This window comes from Gadus macrocephalus, chromosome 2, assembly GCF_031168955.1.
Source record: "Gadus macrocephalus chromosome 2, ASM3116895v1".
Taxonomy (NCBI): domain Eukaryota; kingdom Metazoa; phylum Chordata; class Actinopteri; order Gadiformes; family Gadidae; genus Gadus; species Gadus macrocephalus.
Window position 1 is genome coordinate 2,453,526 of NC_082383.1, and position 27,608 is coordinate 2,481,133.

At 49.9% G+C, this 27,608-nt stretch overlaps 4 protein-coding genes and 1 long non-coding RNA gene across 10 annotated transcripts in view; 4 read left to right on the forward strand and 1 right to left on the reverse strand.

Annotated features, from left to right (window-relative positions):
• Positions 1 to 428: 428 nt before the first annotated feature.
• rnf113a (ring finger protein 113A) lies at positions 429 to 4,477 on the forward strand. The gene is made up of 10 exons (XM_060070509.1): positions 429 to 613; positions 791 to 870; positions 957 to 1,052; positions 1,379 to 1,486; positions 1,705 to 1,814; positions 2,398 to 2,504; positions 2,608 to 2,697; positions 2,789 to 2,882; positions 4,018 to 4,124; positions 4,208 to 4,477. The coding sequence occupies exons 1-10, from the start codon at positions 505 to 507 to the stop codon at positions 4,273 to 4,275; spliced, it is 969 nt and encodes a 322-aa protein (XP_059926492.1). The 5' UTR covers positions 429 to 504; the 3' UTR covers positions 4,276 to 4,477.
• On the forward strand, positions 3,117 to 3,511 carry LOC132471732 (uncharacterized). The gene is made up of 2 exons (XR_009528909.1): positions 3,117 to 3,266; positions 3,302 to 3,511. It is a non-coding gene; the product is annotated as an uncharacterized LOC132471732 (long non-coding RNA).
• A 35-nt stretch (positions 4,478 to 4,512) lies between the features above and the next one.
• strada (STE20 related adaptor alpha) lies at positions 4,513 to 15,895 on the reverse strand. 4 transcript variants are annotated; one of them, XM_060070363.1, is made up of 14 exons: positions 15,741 to 15,895; positions 15,469 to 15,555; positions 14,744 to 14,807; positions 14,396 to 14,453; positions 13,138 to 13,166; positions 11,110 to 11,212; positions 10,127 to 10,248; positions 9,524 to 9,632; positions 9,125 to 9,248; positions 8,618 to 8,789; positions 7,776 to 7,880; positions 6,666 to 6,934; positions 5,959 to 6,001; positions 4,513 to 5,397 (listed from the first exon to the last, which is right to left on the reverse strand). In XM_060070363.1, exons 3-14 carry the CDS (start codon positions 14,753 to 14,755, stop codon positions 5,242 to 5,244), a joined length of 1,302 nt encoding a protein of 433 aa, XP_059926346.1. In that variant the 5' UTR covers positions 14,756 to 14,807; positions 15,469 to 15,555; positions 15,741 to 15,895; the 3' UTR covers positions 4,513 to 5,241. The 4 variants fall into 4 exon arrangements, with proteins under 4 accessions (XP_059926346.1, XP_059926364.1, XP_059926355.1 ...); XM_060070381.1 differs by lacking the exon at positions 13,138 to 13,166; XM_060070372.1 differs by lacking the exons at positions 13,138 to 13,166; positions 14,396 to 14,453.
• Positions 15,896 to 15,946: 51 nt separating this feature from the next.
• ddx42 (DEAD (Asp-Glu-Ala-Asp) box helicase 42) lies at positions 15,947 to 26,887 on the forward strand. 3 transcript variants are annotated; one of them, XM_060069769.1, is made up of 18 exons: positions 15,947 to 16,075; positions 16,528 to 16,779; positions 16,887 to 17,037; positions 17,126 to 17,187; positions 17,738 to 17,774; positions 18,124 to 18,276; positions 18,524 to 18,628; positions 19,248 to 19,367; positions 19,861 to 20,037; positions 20,523 to 20,651; positions 21,107 to 21,206; positions 21,881 to 21,928; positions 22,037 to 22,134; positions 22,851 to 23,127; positions 23,643 to 23,869; positions 24,139 to 24,249; positions 24,952 to 25,059; positions 25,378 to 26,887. In XM_060069769.1, the coding sequence occupies exons 2-18, from the start codon at positions 16,535 to 16,537 to the stop codon at positions 26,203 to 26,205; spliced, it is 2,976 nt and encodes a 991-aa protein (XP_059925752.1). In that variant the 5' UTR covers positions 15,947 to 16,075; positions 16,528 to 16,534; the 3' UTR covers positions 26,206 to 26,887. The 3 variants fall into 3 exon arrangements, with proteins under 3 accessions (XP_059925752.1, XP_059925770.1, XP_059925760.1); XM_060069787.1 differs by lacking the exons at positions 15,947 to 16,075; positions 16,528 to 16,779; positions 17,738 to 17,774 and having other exon boundaries at positions 17,022 to 17,037; XM_060069777.1 differs by lacking the exons at positions 15,947 to 16,075; positions 16,528 to 16,779; positions 16,887 to 17,037 and having other exon boundaries at positions 17,155 to 17,187; positions 17,710 to 17,774.
• Positions 26,594 to 27,608, forward strand: part of map3k3 (mitogen-activated protein kinase kinase kinase 3) — an 8,932-nt gene continuing 7,917 nt past the window's right edge. Inside the window, exons 1-2 of the mRNA XM_060074895.1 lie at positions 26,594 to 26,614; positions 27,506 to 27,559. Of these exons, the coding sequence (XP_059930878.1) occupies positions 26,594 to 26,614; positions 27,506 to 27,559 (75 nt within the window). The remainder of the gene's footprint in view (positions 26,615 to 27,505; positions 27,560 to 27,608) is intronic.

Below are 27,608 nucleotides of genomic sequence, written 5' to 3' on the forward strand. Positions count from 1 at the left end.
TGAGTGAACGACGTCTGAGCTAAATATAAACCGCCTGGAACTTGGTTACCTGCAGCTCGGAGGACGGCAGGATGCGTGTTTACCTGGTCGATTAGGCCCTGAACGCAAACCCTGAAACCAGACATCATAATCACAGACCCTGTGTTTAATTAGCCCCGAATATAATTTTTGGGTTAAAAAAATAAATAAAAGTACTAGCCTAGTCTAGATAGTCCTTCTGGCAAGAGAATAAACAGTAAAAGAAACACCCCTGGCTTAAGGAGTGGACCCATCAAAAACTCATTTCACAAACGCATGTTTTTGGAATCACAATTAGGTTGTTTCAGTCATTAGCCAGTGACGTCAGTGGGGTGGCAAGTGGAATCACGTGACAGCACTTGGACGTTGGATGTCCATGTCCTACTGGCCGCTAGGGATCGCTGCTGCACCGAGGAGCGGCTCACCTCCAAGCCGCCAGGGGTCGCTGTTTCCCCGCTGCAGTTTGTTTGTGAGCCAGTTTGGAAGATGGCGGATCCAGAGGAGGCTGAAGCTAAGCCCACTTGCTCTTTCATCTTTAAAAAGTCTACAAAGAAATTCGCAGGCCGAAAAAGGAAAGCTAGCAACAGCGATAAAGGTACGTAAAATACGGTTAAACTCGTCCAAGTGGAAGTTACAGTCGATCATCTGCAGGGACACTTTGTCTGTTTTGCAGAGCCTAGCCATGCACAACCATGTATTACACCACTGTTATCCTTATGGTAGAATGTGGCTAACCTTAAGGCATTAAAGTGATTCTGTGTGTTTATTTCAGATGGCAGCAGCGAGGAGGAAAGAAACAACGTTGTGCGAAGAGAAAAGAAAGACGCCAAAGTCAATCCCATGGTTCAGCGAGTAAGATGCCCTGTTTCTACCATGGCTCACTGATGGTCGTTGTTGTGATGTTCTGTTCTTGTGCTGATGTCTTCTTCCCCCTGCAGTCCAAGAAGGTCGAGAAGGAAGCCGTTTCCTCCAGCGAGGATGAGGAGACGAAGGAGAAGAAGATAACCGTGGCGTACAAGTCCACTCGCTCAGCAGTGAGTTGGAATTCATACGAATCATTCATGAAGACCTCAAAATCATAATTGTTGTCTCTATATCTTGGTGTTGCATCTTTACAGGTTTTCACTGCATGTAATGACTGGTCACTTGCTGGCTTTTCTTTGTGCTGTAATAAATGTACTCTAATGTTTAATTATTTTAGACTAGGGAATCTAAGGAAAAATCTAGCATCATACTACATCATACTAAACTTGCAACAGTAGAACAACTGGATCATCCAAGCAGTCCGCATATGAAGATGGATGCACCCATGGCTGGAAAACAGACTAATTCAATTAATAAACCTCTCCCGTCTGACTAGAAACCCGAGGGCCCAGACGACATGGGAGCCACGGCGATCTACGAGCTGGACACGGAGAAAGACAAGGACCACCAGGCCATCTTCGAACGCAGTCAGAAAGTGCAGGAGGTGAGTCTCCAGGGTCACAGAGACACTATCACTCATCTCAGTTTTACTGTGTTAAACTACGGCTAAATGCGGGTATCATTTTTCAAAACAACAGAAGTGTTGAGTGTTTTATTGTCTCCGCTAAAGTATTAATAGATATACAAAAATATAAGTAAAATTAAAAAGTGTGTGGTGTGTTTACTAATTCCGTCGTTAATAAACCGTTGTCCCGTGACCAGGAGCTGACCGGTAAAGAGGACGATAAGATCTACCGCGGCATCAACAACTACACCAAGTATATAAAGCCCAAGGACACCACCATGGGCAACGCCTCCTCCGGCATGGTCAGGTAGGGGGCAGCAGCAGCACTCGTGCGTTATAATATGAATGTACAACATCACACATGGCCGGCGTCATCATCCTCCAAACCGGGTCGCTGGCGAGATTATTTAAATAGAAAATGCAGTGTTTCTATAAGGGGTTCATCCATGATTCAAGGATAGTGAAAATGAAAAGTTGCAATAGTTTGGATGATTACAGGAGGAAGATTAATTAAATTAGTGGATTCTGTCAATGTGTAAAGAGACGCACCCATTGTGAGTGGGTTTTCAACTGCAATAGCAACCATGTACAAAAATGGCAAGCAAGCAAGCCTTGTTTTTCTAAAATATAATTGGTAGATAATATATGATGATGATGATGATGCATTGAATTTATATAGCGCTTTTTCCTAGACACTCAAAGACGCTTTACATTGAAGGGGGGGACCTCACTCACCACCACCACATATATCATTAAAATGAATTGCAGTTTACAGGACATGCAAACCAAATTCCTCAGAACTTTGCAAGTGTATGATGTGGTCGTTACACTTCCAATGTGTTGAGTTTGGTTATAATCCAGATTCTCTCACCCCCCCCCCCCCCCACCAGGAAGGGACCAATCAGAGCTCCAGAGCACCTGAGAGCGACGGTGCGATGGGACTACCAGCCGGACATCTGCAAGGACTACAAAGAGACCGGCTTCTGTGGATTCGGCGGTGAGGAGGAGGGGGGGGGGCTTTTACTTTGAAACCGACCGTCGCAAATCAAAACGTATGCATGCCTAAACTCCTGTTGTGTTGTTTTTCTGCCCGTCGACAGACAGCTGCAAGTTCCTCCACGATCGATCGGACTACAAACACGGCTGGCAGATCGAGAGGGAGATGGAGGAGGGACGCTACGGGGCCAACGGTACGCTCTTCAAGGGCCCCTCGCATGCTTCGGATTTAATAATGGGCCGAGATTAAAGGGATGACTCTTATTGTGGTTTCTGTGAATCCAGACGAGGAGAACTACGAGGTGAGCAGCGACGAAGAGGACCTTCCCTTTAAGTGCTTCATCTGCCGGGGCTCCTTCAAGAACCCCATCATTACCAAGTGAGTCGCGGCTCCTTTAAGAACCCCATCATCACCAAGTGAGTCGCGGCTCCTTTAAGAACCCCATCATCACCAAGTGAGTGGTGGCTCCTTTAAGAACCACATCATCACTAAGTGAGTCGCGGCTCCTTCAAGAACCCCATCATCACCAAGTGAGTCGCGGCTCCTTTAAGAACCACATCATCACTAAGTGAGTCGGGGCTCCTTCAAGAACCCCATCATCACCAAGTGAGTGGTGGCTCCTTTAAGAACCCCATCCTCACTAAGTGAGTCGCGGCTCCTTTAAGAATCACATCATCACCAAGTGAGTCGCGGCTCCTTTAAGAACCACATCATCACTAAGTGAGTGGTGGCTCCTTTAAGAACCTCATCACCACCAAGTGAGTCGTGGCTCCTTTAAGAACCACATCATCACTAAGTGAGTGGTGGCTCCTTTAAGAACCTCATCACCACCAAGTGAGTCGTGGCTCCTTTAAGAACCACATCATCACTAAGTGAGTGGTGGCTCCTTTAAGAACCTCATCACCACCAAGTGAGTCGTGGCTCCTTTAAGAACCTGATCATCACCAAGTGAGTCGTGGCTCCTTTAAGAACCCCATCCTCACCAAGCGAGTCGTGGCTCCTTTAAGCTATAATGCATTATGTTACTTACACCTGCGTTGATACGCATTCAAAACAGCCTTAGTCTGCAACGGCTCAGCCCACTAAAGACGCGTTCAGCTCAGTTAACTGGAAATGACTTGCAAGTCTTTGAGCCAATGGGCCGCTGTTTCTAAAGTGTGCGATTTGGGAAACAGACCAACTGAACGTTCACACCAAAAGCTGTAAAAGATGCAAACTCGCCGAATAGCTCAAAACACAACTCTGGCCAAAAATATTTACAGCTCATATCGCGCTGGCGCGTGCGTTTACTCAGACCCGCGCCGGCGAGAGACATCTACATTCCGATTGGCTGGCGGTGGATGGATCGGCCTTAATAAGGATCGGCCTTAATAAGGCCGATCCATACCTCCGGGACCGGACTAAACTGTCCGTATCCGGAGGTATGGATCGGCCTTAAGACTCTTCAGCCCGGCCCGCCCCGCTGTGTTAAAATGCGATTTGGAATGCAGCCTAAGACTCTCCTGTGTTCCAGGTGCCGGCACTACTTCTGTGAAACCTGCGCCCTGCAGCATTACCGCAAGTCGCAGCGCTGCTACGTGTGCAACACCCAGACCAACGGCGTCTTCAACCCCGCTAAAGGTGAGCCCCCCCCCCACGGGTCGATACTCTGGGGGAAGGCACGGAGGATCAGTGATGAACGACCATGTTCTCGTTGCTTTCAGAGCTGATGGCGAAGATCCAGAAACAGCAGGCCTTACTGGACCAGCCGCCGTCCGAGGAGGACGACTAGCCCCTGCTCCCACGTCCCCAACCCGTCCGTGTTCCGTCTGTACCCGTCTCCATATCTGTACCCGTCTGTCCACTTGACTGTTTTTGAATAAAGTAATATTTTTTTCCATTATCAACTGCCTTGTTTACTGAACCGAAGGATTGAATGGAACCGTTTTCAGTTTGTTTTTTTTTCTACATTTTAATGAACAAGTGAACTTTTATCCGGTGTGACATTTAGCAAAAAACATTCTTTGACTTTTTCTTCTTCTTCTGCTGCTGCTGAAGTGTACATGCGAACCAGAAAAACAAAAAAACGAGCACCATAGTGACATTCACGTTTGACGTATGCGACACGGCATTCATGAAATGCACCCCGTCCCTCATCATACATCCTCAGGCCTCCTGAGCCGGCCGCTAGAGGGACGGGCTGCGTTGTAACAGACGGGTCCCCCGCCGTGGATCCGAAGGGGGAGAGGAAAATACTGGAGAACGAACCGGAGCTCCGCTGTAAACGAGTAGTGAGCCTTTGCAAGGCAGACGCTAAAACCAGGAGTGTCTCGCCCACACACACACACCGCAGAGTCTATAAGTGCAGAAAGCGATTAGCCAATGAGAGGTAGCATCCACCTTCTGACCAGTCGTCTGACGACTCTGTTCGTCGTGAGCATCTCCAAACTAAGACTCCAAGCCGCCGGTTAACACTTAAAGCATCCGCTATCAAACAAGGAGCGCTCGGTTAGGAGCGGGCACTACACGGACCCCAAGGGTGTCGCTCCGCACACCCAACGGTAGAGCAGAAATACATCGGAGACCCCCCCCCCCAATGTGGCGGAGGTCTTCCCTGGTCAGTTCACTGTGGAATTATGTACATCAGAAAAAAACTAGTTTCAACCCGAGGACTGGTTGAAAGTGAGGCCGGTCCGGGAGCCGCCGGCGCCTCCACTCACTCCCCGGGCCGTCGTCCATGCGTCTGCGTCGGCGCCGGTCAGAAGTCCCAGTCGTCCACCTCCAGGTGGCTGAGGCCCGACTCCAGGCTGGACAGCCCCGCCGTGGAGCCCTGGGCCTGGGGGCCGTCGAAGGAGGTGATGGGGGTCAGGGGCCGGAAGAGCTCGGGCAGCGCCTCCGACGGACGCCTCTTGATCTGGGGCAAACATTCAAAATGCATTTTAAGATTTTAAATGATTTAAAAAAAAAAGACTGAAGGGGATTCAGTTGAGGAGTGCAGGGGTGCTGTCACACCAAAATTGTACCGGGGGCGAAAGTTGAACCGCCTACGTAAAACGCGTTTGAAAATACCAAACCTGCCTGGCAACTGATGATGACGTCTATTATCTAAATTAAATCAACATAAGCTAGCTAGAATACGATACACTTTAAACACTCAGTTTACTAGCTAAATTCGATTAAACAATTAAATACAATACAAATATAAACTACGATACACTTTAAACACTCAGTTTACTAGCTAAATTCAATACAATACAAATAGAAAGTAAAAACAAGTGTTATCTGTATTATGTTATTTCGTCTTGATTTATTTTAAACTGCCTGGCAACGGACAATCCCGTCGATCGATGACGTAATGTTTCGACGCGGATAACGTAGGCGGTACAATTTTGGTGTGACAGTGCCAGAAGCTGTTGACAGTTAGGATAGCGGTAGCCGACGGTAGCATGTTGCGTCATACATGTGGTCTACACACCTGTTTGAAGAAGGGATGGCCGATGAGCGTGGTGGCCGACGGTCTGAAAGAGAAAGGGGTTCATTTTATGTAACCAGTCATTTGTACAATCTGAGAAGAGAAAAAATAACAAAAAACAGGAAGTACACCAATCAGCAAGACTCCCATTATCGTAAATCCTGGAGAAAATGTAATCCTAGATTTCCTGCATCACTGTCGCCAACTAGTGGCTAGGAACAGCATCAGTTTGATGTGGCTGGAGACATGCATGTCGTCCCCACACAATCACCATGTTCCTCCAGCCTACACCTCTCAGCCCTCTCCTCCTCCTCCTCCTCCTCCAACCCTCCACAGAGTCTCCTCTTCCTCCTCCCATCTCCTCCACAGAGTCTCCTCTTCCTCCTCCCATCTCCTCCACAGAGTCTCCTCTTCCTCCTCCCATCTCCTCTACAGAGTCTCCTCCTCCTCCTCCTCCTCTCCCCTCCACCCCTTCCCTCCTGCTGCATCTCCTCCGCCCCTCCCCAGAGTCTCTTACTCCTCTTTCCCCCCCTCCCCGTCCCTCTCCCCGGGGGCTGCCCTCCTCTCTCCTCCCCCCCTCTCCCTCCCCCCCCCCCCTCCCCGTCCCTCTCCCCGGGGGCTGCCCTCCTCTCTCCTCCCCCCCTCTCCCTCCCCGTCCCCTCCCCGTCCCTCTCCCCGGGGGCTGCCCTCCTCTCTCCTCCCCCCCTCACCTCTTCTCGGGCTCCCTCTGCAGGCAGAGCTCCACGAAGGCGTGGAACTGCGGCGACAGGGTGCGGCTGTAGGGGTGCCCCCCCGCCGAGGAGGCCGTCGAGGGGTCCCCGTTGGAGTGGCGGGCCCCGCCGGCCCCGGGGGCCCCGGGGCCCTCGCAGATGCCCGAGTCGGCCCCGGAGCGCGAGGGCTTCATGGAGAGCTCCTCGGGGGGGATGGTGGTGGAGTCCAGCAGGCAGGGCACCGTGCCGTTCAGCTTCTCCAGCAGCATCTGGGGGGGGGGGGGGGTGAGGAGGAGAGGAGGGGAGGAGGGAGGAGAGGGAGGAGGAGGGGGAGGGGGGAGGAGGAAGGAGGGGGGGGGTGAGGAGGGAGGAGGGGAGGGGGGAGGAAGGAGGAGGGGGAGGGGGTGAGGAGGGAGGAGGAAGGAGGAGGGGGGGGAGGAGGAAGGGGGGGGAGAGGGGGAGTGGAGGGGAGGAGGAAGGAGGGGAGGAGGAGGAGGAGGGGGAGGGGGTGAGGAGGGGGGGGGGGGAGGAGGGGAGGTACAATTAGGTGTGGTTGAGGCGGGTTGAGTGGGGTTAGGTGGTGTAAGGTGTGGTTAGGTGGGGCAGGCGGGGTTTAGGTGGAGGTCAATTGTAGTCAGTTGGGGTTAGGTGAGGTTAGGTGTGTTAAGTTGTAGTCAGGTGAGGTTAGGTGGTGCTGGTCCCCGTGACCCCCCCCCCCTTCTCTCCCTGCCTCCCTCTGGACATTAATATACACCCTAGTGATTATTTACAGCACACAACGCCGCTGTTGTACAGAGTAAGCATTTGGAGGTCAAAAACACCTTTTCTGGGTTATGCACGAAATGTAATCATAAGCACATAATCACTGCTGAGAAGTATGTGAGGAAATACTGCCAAGCTGCATAAGTTAAGCATGAGGCCAACGTTATAGTAAACAAAGTACATTTATAAAAGGGATAGCTTCAAATAAAGACAACATGTTGCATGTTGAACTCAGAGTGACGGGTAAATTCTGTAGACCACATGAGATCTGTGGGTTTAACAGTGCACCTGCTACAGCCATGAACTCTGACCTCTACAGCCACAGAAAATAAAGAAGCCTCTTCTCACCTGGGTGGCGGGCATGTCTTTGAAGGGCACGTGTCCGTTGGCCAGCTCACAGGCCGTGATGCCCAGGCTGTAGATGTCCGAGCGGAAGTCGTAGCCCTGCAGGTTCTGCAGAGGAAGAGACACAACACAAACGCTCACACACGACCGGCCACCTTCTCACACTCTTCCTCAATCCAAGGTTTTATATTATTGCCTCAATGTTTTTCCTGAATGTATGTATGTCAATTGTATGGCCCCCATTGTACTGATAATCCCTGGAAGGAGGGTTCCCCCACTCTGAAGGAGGGTTCCCCATCTCTGAAGGAGGGAACCCCCACTCTGAAGGAGGGTTCCCCCGCTCTGAAGGAGGGGTCCCCCACTCTGAAGGAGGGATCCCGCACTCTGAAGGAGGGATCCCCCACTCTGAAGGAGGGATCCCCCACTCTGAAGGAGGGAACCCCCACTCTGAAGGAGGGAACCCCCACTCTGAAGGAGGGATCACCCACTCTGAAGGAGGGAACCCCCACTCTGAAGGAGGGATCCCGCACTCTGAAGGAGGGATACCCCACTCTGAAGGAGGGATACCCCACTCTGCGTTCCCGGTTTTTTTCTTGCCCTCTGGGAGGCTAGGGTTAGGGGGGGGGTCATGAAAACACGGCCTGTTCTGCCCTTTGAGGCTGTAACTGAAGGGCTATACAATTGCAATTGAATATTGAAAACCAAGCATGTTTTTTTTGGAGCTACAAGCATTCAGAGGAAAGCAGCAGTGTGTTTGTGTGGCGGTGTGGTGTGTCTCCTCTAGCGGTGAGGGGTGAGGGGTGAGAACGGGGGGGGGGGGGGGGGGGGGGGGGGTCGTCCAGTACCTGCTGCAGCACCTCGGGGCTGAGCCAGGGCAGGACCTTGACGCTGTAGGGGGGGAAGTCGTGGACCACCTTGGCCCGCTGGCCGTGGCGGATCAGGCTGAAGATGCTCCTCAGGCCCGACATGCACACCTGGCCGTCGGCCGCGATCAGCACGTGGCTCGCCTTCACACTCCTGGAAGCGCACACGCAGGCGCACACACAGACACGCAGACACACACACACACACACACACACACACACATAGACAGAGATACACACACAGACAGACACACACACACACACACACACAAAGACAGACACATACAAAGACAGACACACACAGAGATACAGACAGAGACACACACACACAGACAGACAGAGAAAGAGACATACACAGAAAGACAGAGACAAACACACACACACACACACACACACACAGAAAGACACACACAAGCTTAGATCCCCTTCCTCTCCTCAGCTCCATCAAGAGGGGCAGCACCCACTGGCCCCCTACAGGCCGTTCCTCACCGGTGCACGTAGCCCATGTGGTGGATGTACTCCAGCGCCTTGAGCATGCCCAGCAGGATGTAGGCGATGGCCAGCTCGCTCATACCGTCCATGAAGTGGGAGCTGATCAGGTCTCGGGCGGAGCCTGGGACGCGAGGGGACAGAACAACAGCGGTGTGTTGGGGAATAGTTTGAAATCGAGAGCCCTTGAGAGTCATGCAGAATTTGTTTCAGTTGGATGTCCCCTTCAGTCATGTGGATGAGGCCATCAGTATCACAACATCCGTTCTGTTCAACAGCGTCCAATGGTCTCCCTCCCTGCTCCCTCCCTCCCTCTCTCCTCCCTCCCTCCTCCCTCCCTCCTCCTCTCTCCTCCTCCCTCCCTCCCTCCCTCCCTCCTCCTTCCTCCCTCCCTCTTACCATAGGCCATGAAGGGGTTGATAATCCACAGCTCATTTTGTGCTATGAAGATGCTCCTGTAGGGAAGAATACTGGGGTGGTGGAACAGCTTGGACACCAGCAGCTCCCCCTGCGGCAGACAACAGGAAGAGGAAGAGGACATAAGAGGAAGAGGACACAACGGTATTATAGCTCAGCTTTACGTCACGTCTCAAGACATTAAAGGGGGGAATGGATATGATGATGTGTGACAGTAGTGGACACACTACTGTGTGTTGAGTGACTCGGAAGAGAGGAGTACATGGGTTGGATGAGGGTGTTTTGTAATGTAGGAGGAGTCTATGAGGAGGAGAGGGAGGGGCATAAGGGAGGGGGAGGGGCATGAGGGTGGGGTGGAGTCTCCTAGGGCCTGGTTCTTATCCAAATGTACACTTAGAGAGTCAATGAAGACCACGACGCCTAGAGCAGTGTGAGGCAGTGAGACGGGTGGAGCAGTGGGACGGGTGGAGCAGTGAGACAGGTGGAGCAGTGGGACGGGTGGAGCAGTGGGACGGGTGGAGCAGTGGGACGGGTGGAGCAGTGAGACGGGTGGAGCAGTGAGACAGGTGGAGCAGTGGGACAGACCTGCAGGAAGGCCACCATCTCATTGGTGCAGGACTCCAGGGCGATGCGGCGGATGGCCACGTGTTCCCCGGTGGGCTTGTAGCGGGCCAGGTTCACTGTCATCAGGTCCTCCAGGCCCTGACCTGAGAGAGAGAGAGAGAACAGAGAGAGAGAACAGAGAGAACAGAGAGAGAGAACAGAGAGAGAGAGAGAGAGAGAGAGAACAGAGAGAGAGAGAGAGAGAGAGAGAGAGAGAGAACAGAGAGAACAGAGAGAGAGAACAGAGAGAGAGAGAGAGAGAGACAGAGACAGAGACAGAGAGAGAGAGAGAGAGAGAGAGAGTTATATATATATATATTACTACAACTTTCACCTCTCCATTCCATTTCAACCGTTGTGTTAAAGTAATAAGGTGTACCTTCTAGCTGCTATTCTAAACTCATTGGGTTACATCTCTCCCACTTTATTTTCTACTGCATTAAAAGCGCCTGTGTGCATTGCAAAGCATGCATTTAAAAATAAAACACACTGAAACTTTTGCAACCAAACACAGTCTTCAGACAAGCGGCATCGATAAATCACATTTATGTATGTAGATTATGTCTGCTGTGTCTGTCCCTTTTTTCTAAAAAGTTTGTTAATTAGCCGCTTCTTAATTTAAGTATATTTTAATTAAGTTTAAATGACTCGGTCGTGTATAATGAAGGATGGAGGAACACAACCCTAAATTTAGTTGCTGCATTTCTGCTTCTGTCCCACTTTAGATCAAGGTTTAAATTCTGTCAGACTTTGTACAATGACAATGTAACATGAATAACATTGTATTATAAAATGTAAAATGTAAAGTCTGACATGGATTCTATCTGTGATATTTGTGTCTGCATGCATTGTGCGCACGAGGGGGGGGGGGGGGGGGGGGGGGGGCGGCATCTCCCTCCCTCCCTTCCTCTCTCCCTCCTCCTCCTCCTTCCTCTCTCCCTCCTCCCTCCCTCCCCCCTCCTCACCGATGACGGTCAGCAGCTCGTAGGCGGAGCTGTCGGGCTGGAAGCTGGCCATGGTGTCCCAGCGGGCGAGCGAGGTCAGACTGCCTCTGCTGTCCTCATGGGCCTGTGGGGCGGGTGCGAGAGAGGGGGTCAGAGCTGTCGTCCGGGGCCGGGCCTCAAGGGGCAACGTGGGCTCAGGCTCAATAAGGCATGTGATCGGGACCAAAGCACGGGACAGACGCTTCTGTGCAGACTGCTGGGAGGCAGAGCTGGGCAATATATAGCGACAATGGTGGTGGTGGAGCCATGGTGGTTGGCAGGTAGTAATGACGGTAGATGGCCCGTTAACAACTGGGAGAGGCGGTTGTTTCTGTGGCTAGGATGCCGATACTCGCATTGAACCGGAAGGGGTGCACAACATTGGTGCACGAGATAATTGATCTGCCAAGCTTCGTATCAATAGAAACAAGTTAATAACATCTGGTGTCATTTCACTGTGAAGACATTGACTGTATATATTGCCCAGCAGCACTTTATGGAGCGAGACAAATATAAGTTGAATCCTATGTTACCTGGAAACACTCAGTCGATGTTATGTCCAATATCACATGCAGGTTTAATGGTCGTTCGACAACATGGAAACGTTGGTGTGTGTGTGTGTGTTTCAGTGTGAGACACAGTACACTTTCCAAAGACACAACAAAACGGTGTTAAAAGTGTTTGCACAAAACTGTAGTGGAACATCAAATCACGAATGGTGAACTACATCACGTAAGATCTAAAGAAAATAAATGCTGTTACAAACAGTATGCCAGTAGTACCATCTTTGCGGAGATGAATGGGACCTATGATGCTAATAAGCTAGTTCAGCACTCTGGGGATCTTAAGAGTGTTTCAAGCACGGTATTTGCCTTTTTTATACTGTCCAGTGACCTCTGGCTTTTTACTGAGGAAACTTTCTCAGACAAACCAAACAATTCAGCAGCAGCCCTGACATCCACTCCATCTCTTTTAATGGACTGTATATTCTAACTATACAGTGGATAATATACACATATTCACATGGGTAAGGTGCATCAGCAGTCAGTGGAACATCTCCTTATTTGCCTCGACATTGTTCTATTCCTGAGCTCCGGTGTCGGAGAACGGTGCCATGGCATGCTGCACTTTGCTGGAGCACAGTGAAAGACGAGCCGTACACGGTGCACACTGCACAGGTCTAGGACCTCGGTGTGATAATAGACCTCCGAAAACAACGTTACTATTCCAGAATCATTAATAAAATGAAAAAACATGCCAGGATTTCTCTCTATGGCAACAGAGTTAGAAGATAGTTGATTTCAACAGCATCATGCCTTCAAGAGAACTCTTGTTTTTACTACACTGTATGAATTGTCAAATAAAAAAACCTAAGGCAATATTTTGGGGTAGGAGTTGTCTCGAAGGTAGACCCAGTGTCCGTCCACAAGGGGGAATGAAAGACCTGGTACTTATGTAAAACGTGTATGCACCGTTACGTCATTGGGCCGGGATTTGGTTTCTCCGTCATTCCGATTTGAAAAGCAAATTTTCCCCCCCGAAACGTAGTTCATGTTGTTGATCGCCTGGGCAACATTTGGTTTTCCTTACACTGTGATCAATTTCATTAAGCCACATTCTGACCAGAACAGTCAACGCAGTGCTAAGAAAAAAAAACAATAACAATCCAAAACGATAACACAAATAATTCTGGCTAATCAGTCTTATCGTCCCCTAATATGACACCCATCATCACTGGCCCCTTCCACCCCATTCAACCGTCTCTGCATCTGGCCAATCAGAAGTCTCCCTAAATGAAGAGGCGGGACTTCCACCTGGGGAGTTCGCCTTTAAGTCAGAAGCTCATGCATGAAGGTGCCACAGCATTGAGAATGGTGAGTTGTATCACATACACAACACACACGAATGCGTACATTAGTACATACACACGATAACACTGCATGGTGGGCACACATTCACACATGCACGTGGAGGGGGGGGGGGGAGCCGTGGCCTCAAGGCCACACTTACTTTCCTGAGGGAGTATCCCTGAGCTTGCTCTGGGATAGAAAAGCCCACATCAATGACATCAGAACACCCAACAAATAAAACAAACAGGAACAGCTTTGGTTTAGCATCTGTGAGTGTCTGCGGGAGGTCGACTACGGCTCCGGGATTCGCCTGCACCGTGTGCTTTTATAAAACAATGTTTTAGACGTGTAAGCAGACAATAGCAAGAGTTTGCCAACACTGTGAAATTAAAGTGGATGCTTATTTGCGTGTTAGGGCTTCCGACTTTTTACTTGCAGCCCAAAAGAATGTGCGGCTATGACAATTGTTCAATCTGTGGGCCCAAGTAACGTGAATGATTTCTTTGTTAAATCCCTCGATTCATGTCGATTCCTGATTCAGTATGATGTCATGAATCGGACGAAGCGAAGCGGGGACATGAATCCGACCTGCGTCGCAGCATGCAGCCGTGAGCATACAGAACAGCAGGGAATGGAAATGAGGCAAAGCTTGCACTAAGAATAGGCCAGCCGATGACATATTTCTAAACGCCTAACCTTGACGATAGATTAGGTTACAATATTAATTTCCCCATCATCATCATTTTGTTGTAAAAATACCATGCGTTTAATTCTTTATCAAATAATCGACTTTATATTCTACCATAAGTTTATACAAACATTAGGATATACATATCATAATCATTATTCCAACTACCATTTGACCTCCTAGCACACTTTCTTGTATATTTATTCATATTCATTACATTTCCCTTGACACTAAAAATAGTTATAGGGAGGGTGCCGTATCAAATATTATGTATTCATTATTGGTAGTATTACTTTGTATAGAAATAAAAATGCACTAGCAAAATACCTAAAGGTGCAAAGCCAATGCATACAGTAGGTCAATAGGACTCCATCACATGCCATCAATAAACTACAACTTCTATAGGAAAAATATGACTAACAGCCAACCAAGGAGGAACAAAAAGCAGCCACACATTTGAGCCCTATTTTCTTCCCCATAATGGCAATAAGGGTAACTGTCACTGCTAAGACATATGGGTTGAATGGAAATAAAACCGCTCGAGCCAAAATGCTTGCAATAGCTGTTGCATTAAAGAGCAAAGAAAAGAGCTATACTTTTAGGTCATTTTTGTTGTCAGGTTAGTGGTACACTCTTAAGTAAATGTGTGTTATACCTATGTGCAATTTGGTGGTTATAATACAACTTAATGTGGCAGTAGATTGTAACCTGGCTTGCATTGAAACCTCACCTCCAAATAACTCCAAATCCCTCAGGCTCTCCACACTCAACTTTTCTGTTACCCAACGCTGACAGACAGAGAGAAGGTGAAAAACACACATGGAAAAAAGAGAGAAATACAGAGAGTACAATGAGGGAAGGCTGCACATAACGGTAACCACATTTGAAACCCTGAACCAAAGACCACCCAGCTTGAAGATGTTTTCCCCACATTTAGAAAATTAACAAGGTAACATCCAATGTAAATAACCTGGTAAGGACACCAGTTGGTTTAGGCGTGATGGTGAGAAATGCTCTACTGAAGCATGGAGAAGGAAATAATTTCTCTGTTGACAAGCAAAATTCCAGATCAACTTACAAGAAAAGACATGGATCCGGTCGACTGTGAAACCTATAGTTTCAAAAACTCATCCGGAGAATATCTGCAGAGAAAAGTATAACCACCGTGAAACAGAACAGTAGAATTCACTCTGTCTGACTTTCACCCTTTAAACGTGCAAAATAAAGAGTGCTTGAGGTGAGATAGCTGACACGGAAATGCATTATTGTTTCTGAGTTAGGATTAGGAAATGATGAATTCAGAGGTCCGCTATAAATACCCTCTCGTCAGCTCTCCTAATATCACTAGTGTTATGACGAAATCAAATGCCACTTCAGAGGGCTTGTACGTTCTGACGTCACAACTCAATGGCTGCTGCCATTTTGAAAGCACAGGAACAATTTGCATGTTAGATATTGTGTTGATGTTTTTTTGGTCACTTTTTAGATATCAATCTCATAATGAGTTTTAATTATGGTAATGCATTGTTGTGCTCGAAACTGCCACACAGTTTATCATGCAAGATTCGGCAAATCAATCCCTTTATCACCTAGGTGACGGACGGATTTAAGATCTGACAGTACACTACAACTCTCTCGAGTCCTCTCAAAATGGCGGAGTAGCACCACCACCAAAACATCCCATGATGCATTCCGATGTAAAAGCCCTATATATACATCATAATTCCTGTTAATTAACGGCTTACACTTCAATGGGTGCAAATAATACGTTATATATAGTTATATCGCAACATAGTTACGCACCTAACGATGCGATACGTGTCTGTTGCCCTCTTCTCGATGCTGTGGTCCACATCTGATGATTGGTCCGAGAACCTACCCACACTGTCCCTAGACATACAGGGCAGAAACAGTTTGAATTACTTTGATTATTAATTCCAACGCTCGGGTTTAAAGATACTGTAAATCGACTCGCCGTGTGGTTTAAAGTGCGGCTACGGCCAAACGTTAGCTAGCTCATGTAAATCTAATTATCGTCTACAAAAACGGTATGTTTTGATCCACCGACTACATACCCGGGGTATACTATTCGCAATAATATCCGTTCGAGCTCTTCAATGTAAATTCTAAGTGTATAATAAAGCGTATTTGTGGATGATAAAGCACTAGGGGGCCATCGCTCCTGGACGTGTTGACAGTCCGCGACGCGCTGGCTCTGATTGGCTCCGCGTCCCGCGTTGCCAGATTGGGCCAGATTTCCAGCCTATCTGGCAATACTGGCTGCAGCTAATTCTAGCCCAATCTGGCAACACTGGCCGCGTCGCGTTGGAGCAATGTCATGACGCAGACTGATGACGCACAGCTCCATTTAGGGTCGAATTGAAAACACGTCTTTGGGGTCAGAAAAAAGGTAAATATGTACGGCCCTTAATGTGATGTTAACATTTAGTGCGCACACAGCCTATGATAAACGGTCCTGGTTTCCAGAAGTTACCTTTAATGGGTCTCATGTGTGTGTTAGCTCGGCTACCTTTAGCACACCTAGCCTTAGCCCGCCCACCGTCTCGCTGCTAGTCCGGTTTGCGGCCTTAAATTATAAAACGTCCTGTTTTAATCTATGGCTGATTGCCAATGCATATCACCATGAAACGTGTTGTCTTTACGACCTCCCCACAACCCGAGCTGATCGATGAGTTAAACTGGACTAACTCCCAGTGGTAGCAGCTCAATGCTAACGGCTACATTCTCTGAGCACTGACGGATGCTGTTGGATGACAACAATCGGATGCGCGTGTCGTCGTATTTTAAAACTGCGTGTCTGAAACATGTGGCCTGCTCTCCTCATTCACTGTTCCTCCACAGCTGAACCATGAACTGGAATAAAGGTGGGCCAAGTGGCAAGCGAGGTTTTGGGTTCGGGGGGTTTGCTCTCGGGGGACTGGGAGCCGGAGGAGGAGGAGGTGGAGGAGGGAAAAAAGAAGAGCCCAGGCTGCCCCACAACTCCCACACGTCGTTCGTTCCGGCAGGATCCGCTAGTGGATACGGCAAGAACCAGCAGCTCCCCTCGTTTTACAAAATCGGAACCAAAAGAGCGAATTTCGACGAAGAGAATGCGTGAGTACACTAAATCCTGAGTCTTCGTCTTCCTCTTATTTATTTATTCACACGCACTCCCTCAACATCCATGCGGTTCATGCTACTCGTTTCTCTGCTTCCTTCAGGTATTTTGAAGATGACGAGGAGGAGGCCGGGAGCGGTGTGGATCTGCCGTACATACCGGCCGAGAACTCCCCGACCAGGCAGCAGATGCAGGCGGGCGGGGGCTCCGACAGCGAGGACGACCCCCTGGATGCTTTCATGGCAGAGGTTGAGGTGAGATGGAGGCTGACGCAGAGACCAAATACACTGTTTGTGTTTTTCCCTCCGATGGTCTTAACTTTAGGGTGATTCTCTGTTTCAGAGCCAAGCCGCCAAAGACATGAGGAAGCTGGAGGAGAAGGAAAAGGAGAAGAACGCTGACAAGTAAGACTTTGTTATGTGGCCTTGTTCCATTTTAACTGTAGGTCCTTGTGCAAGTGCACACTATGCACTTTACACTACTTTAAACCGGCACGTTGTTCTTTTTTTGCTGCAGCCATCACTTTCGTTTTTAAACGATTTAACTAACGGATTATAACAAAGTTATCCATTAAGACATTAGTGGATGGCTTTGATTTGACCTGGCCTTTTCAAATAGTTTCAAACAAAAGTAATGGGCTGAAATGAAAAATTTGCAACGTGTAGGGTTAAAAGATATATATAAACAATGGAAATAAGACCTGATTCAATTCTCATTTTGGGACTCAAACAAAAAGTATTGCTTCTACATTGGGCATTGCCATATAAAGCTGTTTGGAAGCATTTCTTTAACATCTGGCCTAAAAGCATCACACATGCCAAACCATGTAAATATACGTTGTACACATTTGTAGAACAGTTGTATCATGGGAGAAAGTGAGGGGGTGCGAGGGTGAGGGGTGCCATGGGTCTCTGAACAGGTCGCAGGGATGTTTTTTTCCGCTTGTCTTTCCAGGGGTATTCGCGATGACATTGAAGAAGAAGATGAACAAGTGAGTGAGCCGTCCAAAGTCCTCAACGCAACGCATGTCATTTAAACCAGAGGTGTCACTGTCCTTCCAGTCCCCCCCCCCCCCCCCCCATACTGATATTCATGTTACGTGCTACTCCTGGGGGATTTCCTTAACGACGGCCTCTTAATCTTTTTCCTTTGTATATTCTCTGCATTGGTAAACAATGGCTTTTGGAAGTACTGATAATTATTCTGCCCTTGGTCCCGAAACTGATTTCCGACTAGTTGTGTGTGTGTGTGTGTGTGAGTGCACTGCCTGGCCTGTCCCCGCGTCGTGCTGAGCAGGGAACCTGGGCGCTGGCTAATGCACCCTGCTGTGCTCTGTGCAGGAAGCTTATTTCCGCTACATGGCAGAGAACCCCAACGCGGGCCTGAGTCTGGAGGACGAGGATGACCAAATCGACTACGACAGCGACGGCAACCCCATCCCTCCGACCACGAAGAAGATCATCTTGCCGCTCCCGCCCATAGACCACTCGGAGGTGACCCTTGAGCCCCTGGCCCGACCTCTGTTCCCTCGGAGCGCAGGAGGCTTTTTTGTAAAACTTTTGATTTACAACGCGTCTGTTAACACTCTGTTACAGTTCGGCAAAATCGACAAGATGTGCTCTGCATTTTTCCTACACGTTATTGGTCCCTATGTTTTCGTGTTGAAGTGAATCCTTTTATTCCCAGTGTTGAGTTTCTTTTTTTTTAGATTGCCAAAAAACTTGTCCGTCTCTTTGGTAGATTGACTATCCGCCGTTCGAGAGGAACTTCTACAACGAGCACGAAGAGCTCCACGGCCTAAACGCCATCCAGGTGTCGGAGCTCAGACACAAGCTGAACCTGCGGGTGAGTCAGATCTTCCCGCACAGCGCAGACTTCCATTCCTTAAGCACTTGTATCTTTGCACTGTGCTGACGATGGTTTCAGGTGTTCATGCATACATCTCTCCTCGTCCTTGGCCTGTCCCTTCAGTTCAATTCAATTTTTTATTTGTATAGCCCTTAATCACCTTTACAGTCTCCAAGGGCTTAACAGGCCAACTATTTAAAAGACCCCCCTTGACCCAAGCCCCCACAAGGGCAAGAAAAAACTCCCTTAAATCAGCAAGGAAGAAATCTTGAGAAGAAACGCATAGTAGGGGATCCCTCCTTCAAGGCTTGGTCAGGAGTGCCATGGGGGCCATAATTGCCGTATAGGTTAATGCATGCAAAACATTTTAAATTGATGATGGGGTGCTGGCCGGTGAAAAGAGTCCGGGCATCAAGTCGCAGTCACCGCAACACCCTAGAACAGACATAAACATAGTGAATTAGAAGGAAAAAAGGTACATGGTGGAAATGTATACTGCTATTCATTTAGTAACTGCATTAACAAAAGCACAAACAAACACACAGTGGTCTTCGCATCGCATCTGTATCGTTTTCACCTTCCTCACCTCCACCCTTCCTCCCCTCCTCTCTTCTAGGTGTCCGGGGCCGTCCCACCCAAGCCGTCCACGAGCTTCGCCCACTTTGGGTTTGACGAGCAGCTCATGCACCAGATTCGGAAGTCGGAGTACACGAAGCCCACTCCTATTCAGTGCCAGGTACTGTGTGAATGCACTCTATCCTCAGTTTGGGTTTTGGTCTTACCGCTAAATTCATATGCAATGTGCAAATTAGAGTTATTCAAGAGGCTAACATTAATGGGTTGTAGATATGATTTCAGAGTTGGAAAGAGAGAGAAGGCAAATGAGCTACATTAGAAGACTTTAAAAATAGAATTAATGTGAATGACGGGGAAGATGGATTCCCCGATCCTTCAGGGAAAAGGACGCATGACTGGTCAGAAATAGCTTGGAGCGGTCTAAAATAAAAAGTGGGTCTTAAAGAGGCAGGCACAGTGAGAGAGACAGACAGATATTCAAACATTCATCTCACTAATGGCAGGCAGATGGCGATGACCAATCTAAAAAAGCAGACTACACTCAAACGATCGCTCCTTAATCTTACCTAAAGCACCCTTTTAGATTCATGAAATGGAGTGTCCACAATAAATACCGTCTGCTCGTTGGCTCTGTTCCCTCGTGGCGGTCACAGGGCGTGCCCATAGCGCTGGCCGGTCGCGACATGATCGGCATCGCCAAGACGGGCAGCGGTAAGACGGCGGCCTTCATCTGGCCCATGCTGGTGCACATCATGGACCAGAAGGAGCTGGAGCCCGGCGACGGCCCCATCGCCATCATCGTGTGCCCCACCAGGGAGCTGTGTCAGCAGGTAGGGACCACCGAGGGAGGCCTCTGGAGGTGTGTATCAAGGCACTCGCTGTGTTTCTTTTTTCTCTGGATGCTTCCTTCCTAAAGGCCTTCATGAGCTAATGCCAGCTACAGTAGTGTCATGGCTATTTAGTCTTCTTTAGCAAAATCCGTCTGTCAATATTTTTTCCACAATATTTCTTTAATGACAACTAATGTTTAAGTAGGGGGAAGCTATGATACTTTTTTTTTTTTAAATAAAGTGAATTGCACCCAACCTATAAACTCGTTCTTATTGTTAAATATAATTAATATATTTACAAATAAATCCAAAAATGGCTAACAAAAAAATAAGTAATATTGTTTGCATGGTTGAGTGCAGTGCTGCCAGTCATCCAGCAGGGGCGCTGTGCCACAGCCTGTATGCTGCATATAAGGGAAACACTGGATCAACCCCAAGAGGTCACTGTTGAAGAGCCACCCTGTTGTCCGTCCGTCCGTCCCCAGATCCACACGGAGTGCAAGCGCTTCGGGAAGGCCTACTCCCTGCGCTCAGTGGCGGTCTACGGCGGGGGCAGCATGTGGGAGCAGGCCAAAGCTCTGCAGGAGGGGGCCGAGATCGTGGTCTGCACCCCGGTAAGCTGAGAGGGGGGGGGGGGGGGGGGTTGAAGACTCTTACTGGTCCCGGTGATGACGCCATCATGACTCTCCTGGCTTCACCAAGAACATAAACGGTCGCTATAATTGGTCACAATTACTTTGTCGTTCCGTTTCTGCCGTAGAGCTTTTCGCGGAAGTCGTCAGCATGAATGTAACCAAAGCAAACAGTAATTGTTGACTCACCATACACACACACACACGTACGTCACACAACTCCCCATCACAAAGGACCAAAGAATCTGCACGCAAAAGTCATTCTGATGAATAAAATCGGATGTTTGGGTGAAGGCAGGAGATGTTTAATCACCCTGATCCAGTATAGTTCCTTCCTTTTAGTTCCTGTACTGATTTGAAATGCACGAACAGCGGGTGCTCATCACGGTGTCTGTTCTGTCATCGGCGCCCCCCCCCCCCCCCCCCCCCACACACAGGGCCGGCTAATCGACCACGTGAAGAAGAAGGCCACATCGCTGCAGAGGGTCTCCTACCTGGTGTTCGACGAGGCCGACCGCATGTTCGACATGGGCTTCGGTGGGTTGGCGCCGCCGGCACGGCCACACACCTACTCATCTCCTCGAATTACCTTCAATACATTTTTCATTACAGTTCCTCTTATACCTGGAGCAGGGTGTCCGGCTGTCCGCGCATCCTTAATAAGTCTTAAAAAGTCTTAAATTCATGTTTCTAAATTTATGGCCTTGAAAAGTCTCAAATTCGTTACAAATTTCATATGGTGGTCTTAAATACTCTTAACACAAGGTCTTCAATTTGTCGGGGCAGGACTATTTTTATTTTATTTTTCTCGTGGGACTTTTCAGGAAGGACATGTAGAGAGGTTTCTTTCTTGCTAGCTGCATATATAAACGATTATCTGCGTGCTCGCTAGCTAGTCTGCGACAATGGGTAGGTGAATGAGTCTCATTGAGTGACACACATGCTATGCTTGGGTTATAATACAGCGGGATTCCCCCCACCATTGCGTATTTTAGGTCTTAAATTTCATTCAAGGTGGTATTAAAAAAGTCTTGAATTTGACTTGCTGAAACCTGCAGATACCCGGCGAAGTGTGCTAACGCTAGCCGAGCTAACACACATGAGCCCAATTACAGTTTCCTTCGGCACACTGGGCTGTTAATCAGAGGCTGCGTAAAGACTACATGTTTGCATCAAATAACGGCCCTTACATTTTGCCCTTTTTTCAACAGAGTATCAAGTGAGATCCGTCGCGAGCCACGTCCGTCCAGACAGACAGAGTGAGTGACCGTCTGCTGAGGTCCTTGTGTTTCACTGGAGCGGAGGCGTCTGCCCCAGTTGATCCGTCAATCTGAGCCGCGTTTTAATCTGCCGTCCCCCCCAAACAGCTCTCCTGTTCAGCGCCACCTTCCGCAAGAAGATCGAGAGGCTGGCCCGCGACATCCTGACGGACCCCATTCGTGTGGTGCAGGGGGACATCGGCGAGGTTGGGCTTGATTTTTATTTGACCATTTTGATATAAAATATGAACAGTACTCTGTGTCGTACATTAAAATACATAAATAGTCGGGGATGACACCATAAAGCCCGAAGGCTTAATTCCATTGTGGTCTCTGTGTGGCAGGAGAAAAGGGCAAGTAGCAGCGAATCATGCATCAATCATTCAAATAAATTACACAACTTCACACACGTAACGATGATCGTAAATAAGACATGCCTAAGATTGGCGTCTTGGCCCAACTGAAACTCAAACTCCATGTACTTCAGAGTGTTCTGCAGGAGTCGGTAAGCATTCAAGTCAGACATTTCAGTTGGTAAACGGTTCTCTTAGTGACATTATTAGTATTTGTATGCACATTAAGAATAAACCATAAAAGAGAATGTACCATGTTCAAAATGGGTTATTCTGATTATACCACAGTTCCCAACGAGGATTATACGAGTTACTTTCATCGACCATAACATGATATTAAAATGCTGTGGTGGACATTTGCATAAACACCACCACTGTTTCCTCTACCCTGCACACATTGTTCTTTATGACCACACACACGCACACACACGCACGCGCGCGCGCGCAATTGATCCTTGTCTTTAAAACCTTCGTCGCCAACACGTCATCCTCAGCACCACTCCTCAGAACTGTAATGTGTGTGGATAGTGCACGAGGCGTAGCAGTGATGTATCTCTCTGCGTCTCCAGGCCAACGAGGACGTGACCCAGGTGGTGGAGATGCTGCTGGGCGGGGCGGAGAAGTGGAACTGGCTGACCCGGCGGCTGGTGGAGTTCACCTCGTCGGGCTCGGTGCTCGTCTTCGTCACCAAGAAGGCCAACTGCGACGAGCTGGCTGCCAACCTGATCCAGGAGGGCCACAGCCTGGGTCTCCTGCACGGGGACATGGACCAGAGCGAGAGGAACAAGGTCATCGCCGACTTCAAGAAGCAGAACCTGCCCGTCCTGGTGGCCACCGACGTGGCGGGTGGGTGACCCCCCGGAGAACTCTGAGCAGAGAAGACCGTTTTGATTCCTGCCCGTGGTCCTTCTCAGCATGTCCTCCCCACTATCTCCCGTACCTTCCGGTCTATCTCACTCTATAATGAAGCATAAAAATGCAAAAATTAATCTTTTTTAAGAAGCGACAAACTTGTTAAAGGGGTGAATTATGCCACCAGGGGTGAGAGTGATTCAGTCTTTACAAGCATTTGGAAAGTGCTTTTCCTGTGCTTTAGTGACATCCCAAGTGGGCGTGTCCACCTAGATGCATGACGGATAGATGAGCAACATTTGCTACAGTAAACCGGGTAGGCTGGTAGACTGATATATCCGGCGTACATCTAGGTGGACACGCCCACTTGGGATGTCACTCAAGCACAGGGAAAGGCTGATTTTCAAACGGCTTGTAACGACTAATGAATCGCACCTGGTGGACTAATATCGCCCCTTCTATCCGTCTGTTTGTCTCCAATCATTTGATTGGTCCTTTCCCCTCCGTAGCTCGTGGTCTCGACATCCCGTCCATCCGCACCGTGGTGAATTACGACGTGGCGAGAGACATCGACACGCACACGCACAGGATCGGCCGAACCGGTCGCGCCGGAGAGAAGGGTGTGGCTTACACCCTCCTGACCAATAAGGATACGTCATTCGCCGGGGACCTCGTCCGGAACCTAGAAGGGGCCAATCAGAGTGTTTCGAAGGAGCTGATGGACTTGGCCATGCAGGTGTGTGTGTGTGTGTGTGTGTGTGTGTGTGTGTGTGTGTGTGTGTGTGTGTGTGTGTGTGTGTGTGTGTGTGTGTGTGTGTGTGTGTGTGTGTGTGTGTGTGTGTGTGTGTGTGTGTGTGTGTGTGTGTGTGTGTGTGTGTGTGTGTGTGTGTGTGTGTGAGATATTTTTGGTTGAATTAATGCACTTGTTGATTAACTACAAATCATACATTGAATTGTATCCACATAATATATAAACAACAAATGTGTGTGTGTGCTCTCCCGCAGAATCCCTGGTTCAGGAAGTCTCGCTTCAAGGGCGGCAAGGGGAAGAAGATGAACATCGGCGGCGGCGGTCTGGGCTACCGGGAGCGGCCGGGCCTGGGGGCCGACAGCGGGGTGAGTCTCCCGCAGCGTCCCTCGTCCTGCGGCTGCTGCTGCTCACACACGGACCGACTCTGAGCTACGTGGGCCGAGCGCACTGCTCCAACCCGAGTTGAGCGTGTCGTCGCTTCACGTTAAGGGCGTTTAGCAGACACTTTTATCCAAAGCGACTTAAGGGCTTTTTATGGTCCCACGTTCCCGCAACGCAACGACCACGCAGACGCTTCGACGCAGTCGCAAAGCTTTACGGTTCTGCGTCGGGTTTTAGTGAGCGGACCAATCGCAGCCCTTTCTGCTGCGTCGCCTCGACGGAAGGTTACAATTTTTGGGAGGCACACGTCGGGCCCTCGCGGTGGACGCAAGGAAGGGTCCGCAAGGACGTAAGGGGTCCGCAACCCCCCCTTGCGTTGCGGGAACGTGGAACCATAAAAAGCCCTTTACAATAAGTACATTTGTCAGAAGTAAGAGAAACGACAATAAATCGCTGTCGGTACAGTAAGGAAGTTCATAGAAACAAGTGCCAAGCACTAACCATCGCTAGGTCAACCCGTTCCCCGTGTACAACAGAGATAGCTAGGATAAGACGCTACACAATGCTAAGTACTATTTTTAAGTTCCAAGGACGTACAACGTGCAATAAGTGCGTAAGAGGGGCGGGAGGTCCTAACTTTCCCCGGAGCTAATATTAATATTCCAGCTTTGCTTTCCTCTTCCCAGGAGCGCAGCGGAGGTCTGTTCTCGTCCTCCGGGGGCTACGAGGGCTACGGCAAACCCCCAACGGGCGCCATGGGCGACCGCATGACTGCCATGAAGACGGCCTTCCAGGTACGGCTCTCCCTGATCCTGACCGCCGGTCGGCCTCCCCAGCCAGCTGTCTCACCGCATCACTGCTCATCCTCTAGTTCCTTTGATTGCTTCTTTTGTTTGTCTGTGCGCCATCGCCATCGGATCCAGTAATGCTTTGATTCGATTTTAATTAGATTTTAATTCACACTCGACATGAAGTGACTCGCTAGAAGGTCAGCTCTCCCTCAGAGAACCCCGACCCCGACACGGCTCCAGAGGCCGGTACTGATCCCCCCCCCCCCCTGGTGATGACTGGTGACTCATGGTCGTCCCGTGTCTCCTCGTTTGCCCCCGCAGGCCCAGTACAAGAACCACTTTGTGGCCGCGTCGGGCATCTCCCCCAAGCTCACCACCAAGTCCAACAGCTCCTCGGGCTGGACCAGCGCCGGAAGCCTGAGCTCAGTGCCCACGGAGGCCGCCGACGGGCCGGACCGCTCCCGGGGGGCCGGCTCCTCCATGGCCCCCCCGCCGCCGTTCGCCGTGGGAACCAAGATGGCCGGCTTCGCCAGCGCGGGCTCGCTGAGCACGGTGCCCGGCAGCCCGGGCAGCTACCCTCCCCCCCCCGCCCCGGCGTCACCGCGGGACACCCCCCGAGACCGCCACTCCGCCGCCGCCGCCGACAGGGGTCGCTACGGCGACGAGGACAGGGGTCGCTACGGCGACGACGACAAAGGTCGCCACGGAGACTACGACCGGGGTCGCTACGGAGAGGAGGATAAAGGTCGTCAAGGAGACGACGACAGGGGTCGCCACGGAGACGGCCACTCCAGGCACGGCGACAGGGGCGACCGGCACAGCGGCGGGGAGCGGGAACGCCACGGGGACCGCGATCGGCAAGGAGACCGGGACCGCGATCGCCACGGGGACCGCGATCGCCACGGCAGCGCACGGCACGGCGAGGGCCGCAACGGAGACGAGGGCCGCAGGGACAGAGATGATTGGAGGAGCGACCGGGAGGGCGGGGACAAGCCCGCAGGACTGGAGGCCAGGCCGGCAGGAGGGGAGGCCAGGCCGGCAGGAGGGGAGGCCAGGCCGGCAGGAGGGGAGCCCAGGGGGGAAGGGGGGGAGGACAGCTTCGCTGTGCCGGACCCCCCGAAGCGCAAGAAGAGCCGGTGGGACAACTGAGGCGGTCCGCCAGCCGGGACCACCGGGGAAGCAACCAACAGCTTCCCCGTCAGGACACTGGTTGGGCGGGCAGGTTGACAGGTTGCGTATCTGGAAAGGCTGACATCGGGGGGGAGGTTTAAGAGGGTACCAGGGGGAACCCCCATACCACCGACGTCCCCCGGAAAAGAGGACGCCGTCTCCGGGTTTTAGAAGAAGTGGTCAAGGAGCCAAGTTGTGAGTGTCGGGCCCGTCCTCAGCCCTAGTCGACCGTACAGGGCGATCTTCCAGACTGTGATTGTGGAGAGTTGAGCAATAGAGGTGAAATATGTCAGCGTTCCCGTCAGGACATGTCCGTTCGCTCGTTCTCTTCGCCCAGCTGCCGCGGCTTCCTACGCTTGCAGAACCGATGGTGTACTCTCCTTCGTGGGTATTTACCATTTGTGTGTGCGAGTGTTTGTGTGTGTGTATTTGTGTTTTCTTGAACTGCAATGCTATCATTTGCGACAGTTGTTATTTTTCATTGGCACAATACATTTGTGGTAGGTACATAACGAATAAACAAGTCTTGTGTTTGAGTTTTTAGAAGTGCCTTCATCTGGCATATCTCATTGTCCATGCTTTAAAATTGTATCTTCAAGCTCCGCAAATTACCTTTTCAAGTTGTCACCAGTGATGTTTTGATTAAAGAACCTATTGTCTATTTTTGTATTTCGTCCATGAAATCTGTCCCATCAATTCTTTATTGCAACTCGATCAAGTTCAGACTTGACTTAATTGTAGTAGAACACAGTCAAAGTCTTTCACAACGCATTGTATTCATGCAAACACACGTTTTTCGAAAATAAATATATTATTGTATTATTTTGAATAAATACTTGCAAAAGACCTATAGAATAATTTGAATTATGGTTTTGCATGAGTGGCATTGAACCCAGTTTCCATGACACCAATGTCTGCACACAAAAGAAAACAAGAACAAATTGCAACAACAAAGTCCTATGGCTCTCTGTCTACCAATACTCGCATCCAGCAGAGGGAGGAGAGGTGATTCGAGAGCGGTGGGGGGAGAAAAAGACCATCAACCAATAGCGTGCAACATCCTGCTGGTGGAAAAAAGGGCTGAAAAACGAGCCGAGGGGGAGACCGAGCAGAGCCGAACAGAGAGGTCCTCGCCCGGTGTGTGGCAGCAGCAAGCAGCGAGCAGCAGCAGCAGCTAATCTACAACAAAGCCCCACCAATATCTCCGAGGGGACGCGGATCTCAGAGAGCAGACGTCCACGGCCTACAGAGTGATCCCCGTGTTGTCCTCCTCGACCAGAGCCAGACCTTTCCCCGTGTTGTCATCGAGCAGACCCGGACGGCAGCCCAGATGGTGAGCGTCTGGGGTCTTTTGTAGCCTCCCTCCCTCTCCTTTCTCCTTT

Bases quoted from the DNA above. Each gene is read 5' to 3' on its own strand.
- rnf113a (XM_060070509.1), top strand. From the start codon at position 505: ATGGCGGATCCAGAGGAGGCTGAAGCTAAGCCCACTTGCTCTTTCATC. The intron at 1,487-1,704 runs GTGAGTCTCCAG...TCCCGTGACCAG, and splicing joins GCAGTCAGAAAGTGCAGGAG to GAGCTGACCGGTAAAGAGGA. The intron at 1,815-2,397 runs GTAGGGGGCAGC...CCCCCCCACCAG, and splicing joins GCCTCCTCCGGCATGGTCAG to GAAGGGACCAATCAGAGCTC.
- strada (XM_060070363.1), bottom strand. The intron at 11,213-13,137 runs GTAAGTGTGGCC...CCCGCCCCACAG, and splicing joins AGGGATACTCCCTCAGGAAA to GCCCATGAGGACAGCAGAGG. The intron at 7,881-8,617 runs GTACTGGACGAC...CTTCCTCTGCAG, and splicing joins GCCCCGAGGTGCTGCAGCAG to AACCTGCAGGGCTACGACTT.
- ddx42 (XM_060069769.1), top strand. From the start codon at position 16,535: ATGAACTGGAATAAAGGTGGGCCAAGTGGCAAGCGAGGTTTTGGGTTC. The intron at 18,277-18,523 runs GTGACCCTTGAG...TCTCTTTGGTAG, and splicing joins CGCCCATAGACCACTCGGAG to ATTGACTATCCGCCGTTCGA. The intron at 19,368-19,860 runs GTACTGTGTGAA...TGGCGGTCACAG, and splicing joins CCACTCCTATTCAGTGCCAG to GGCGTGCCCATAGCGCTGGC.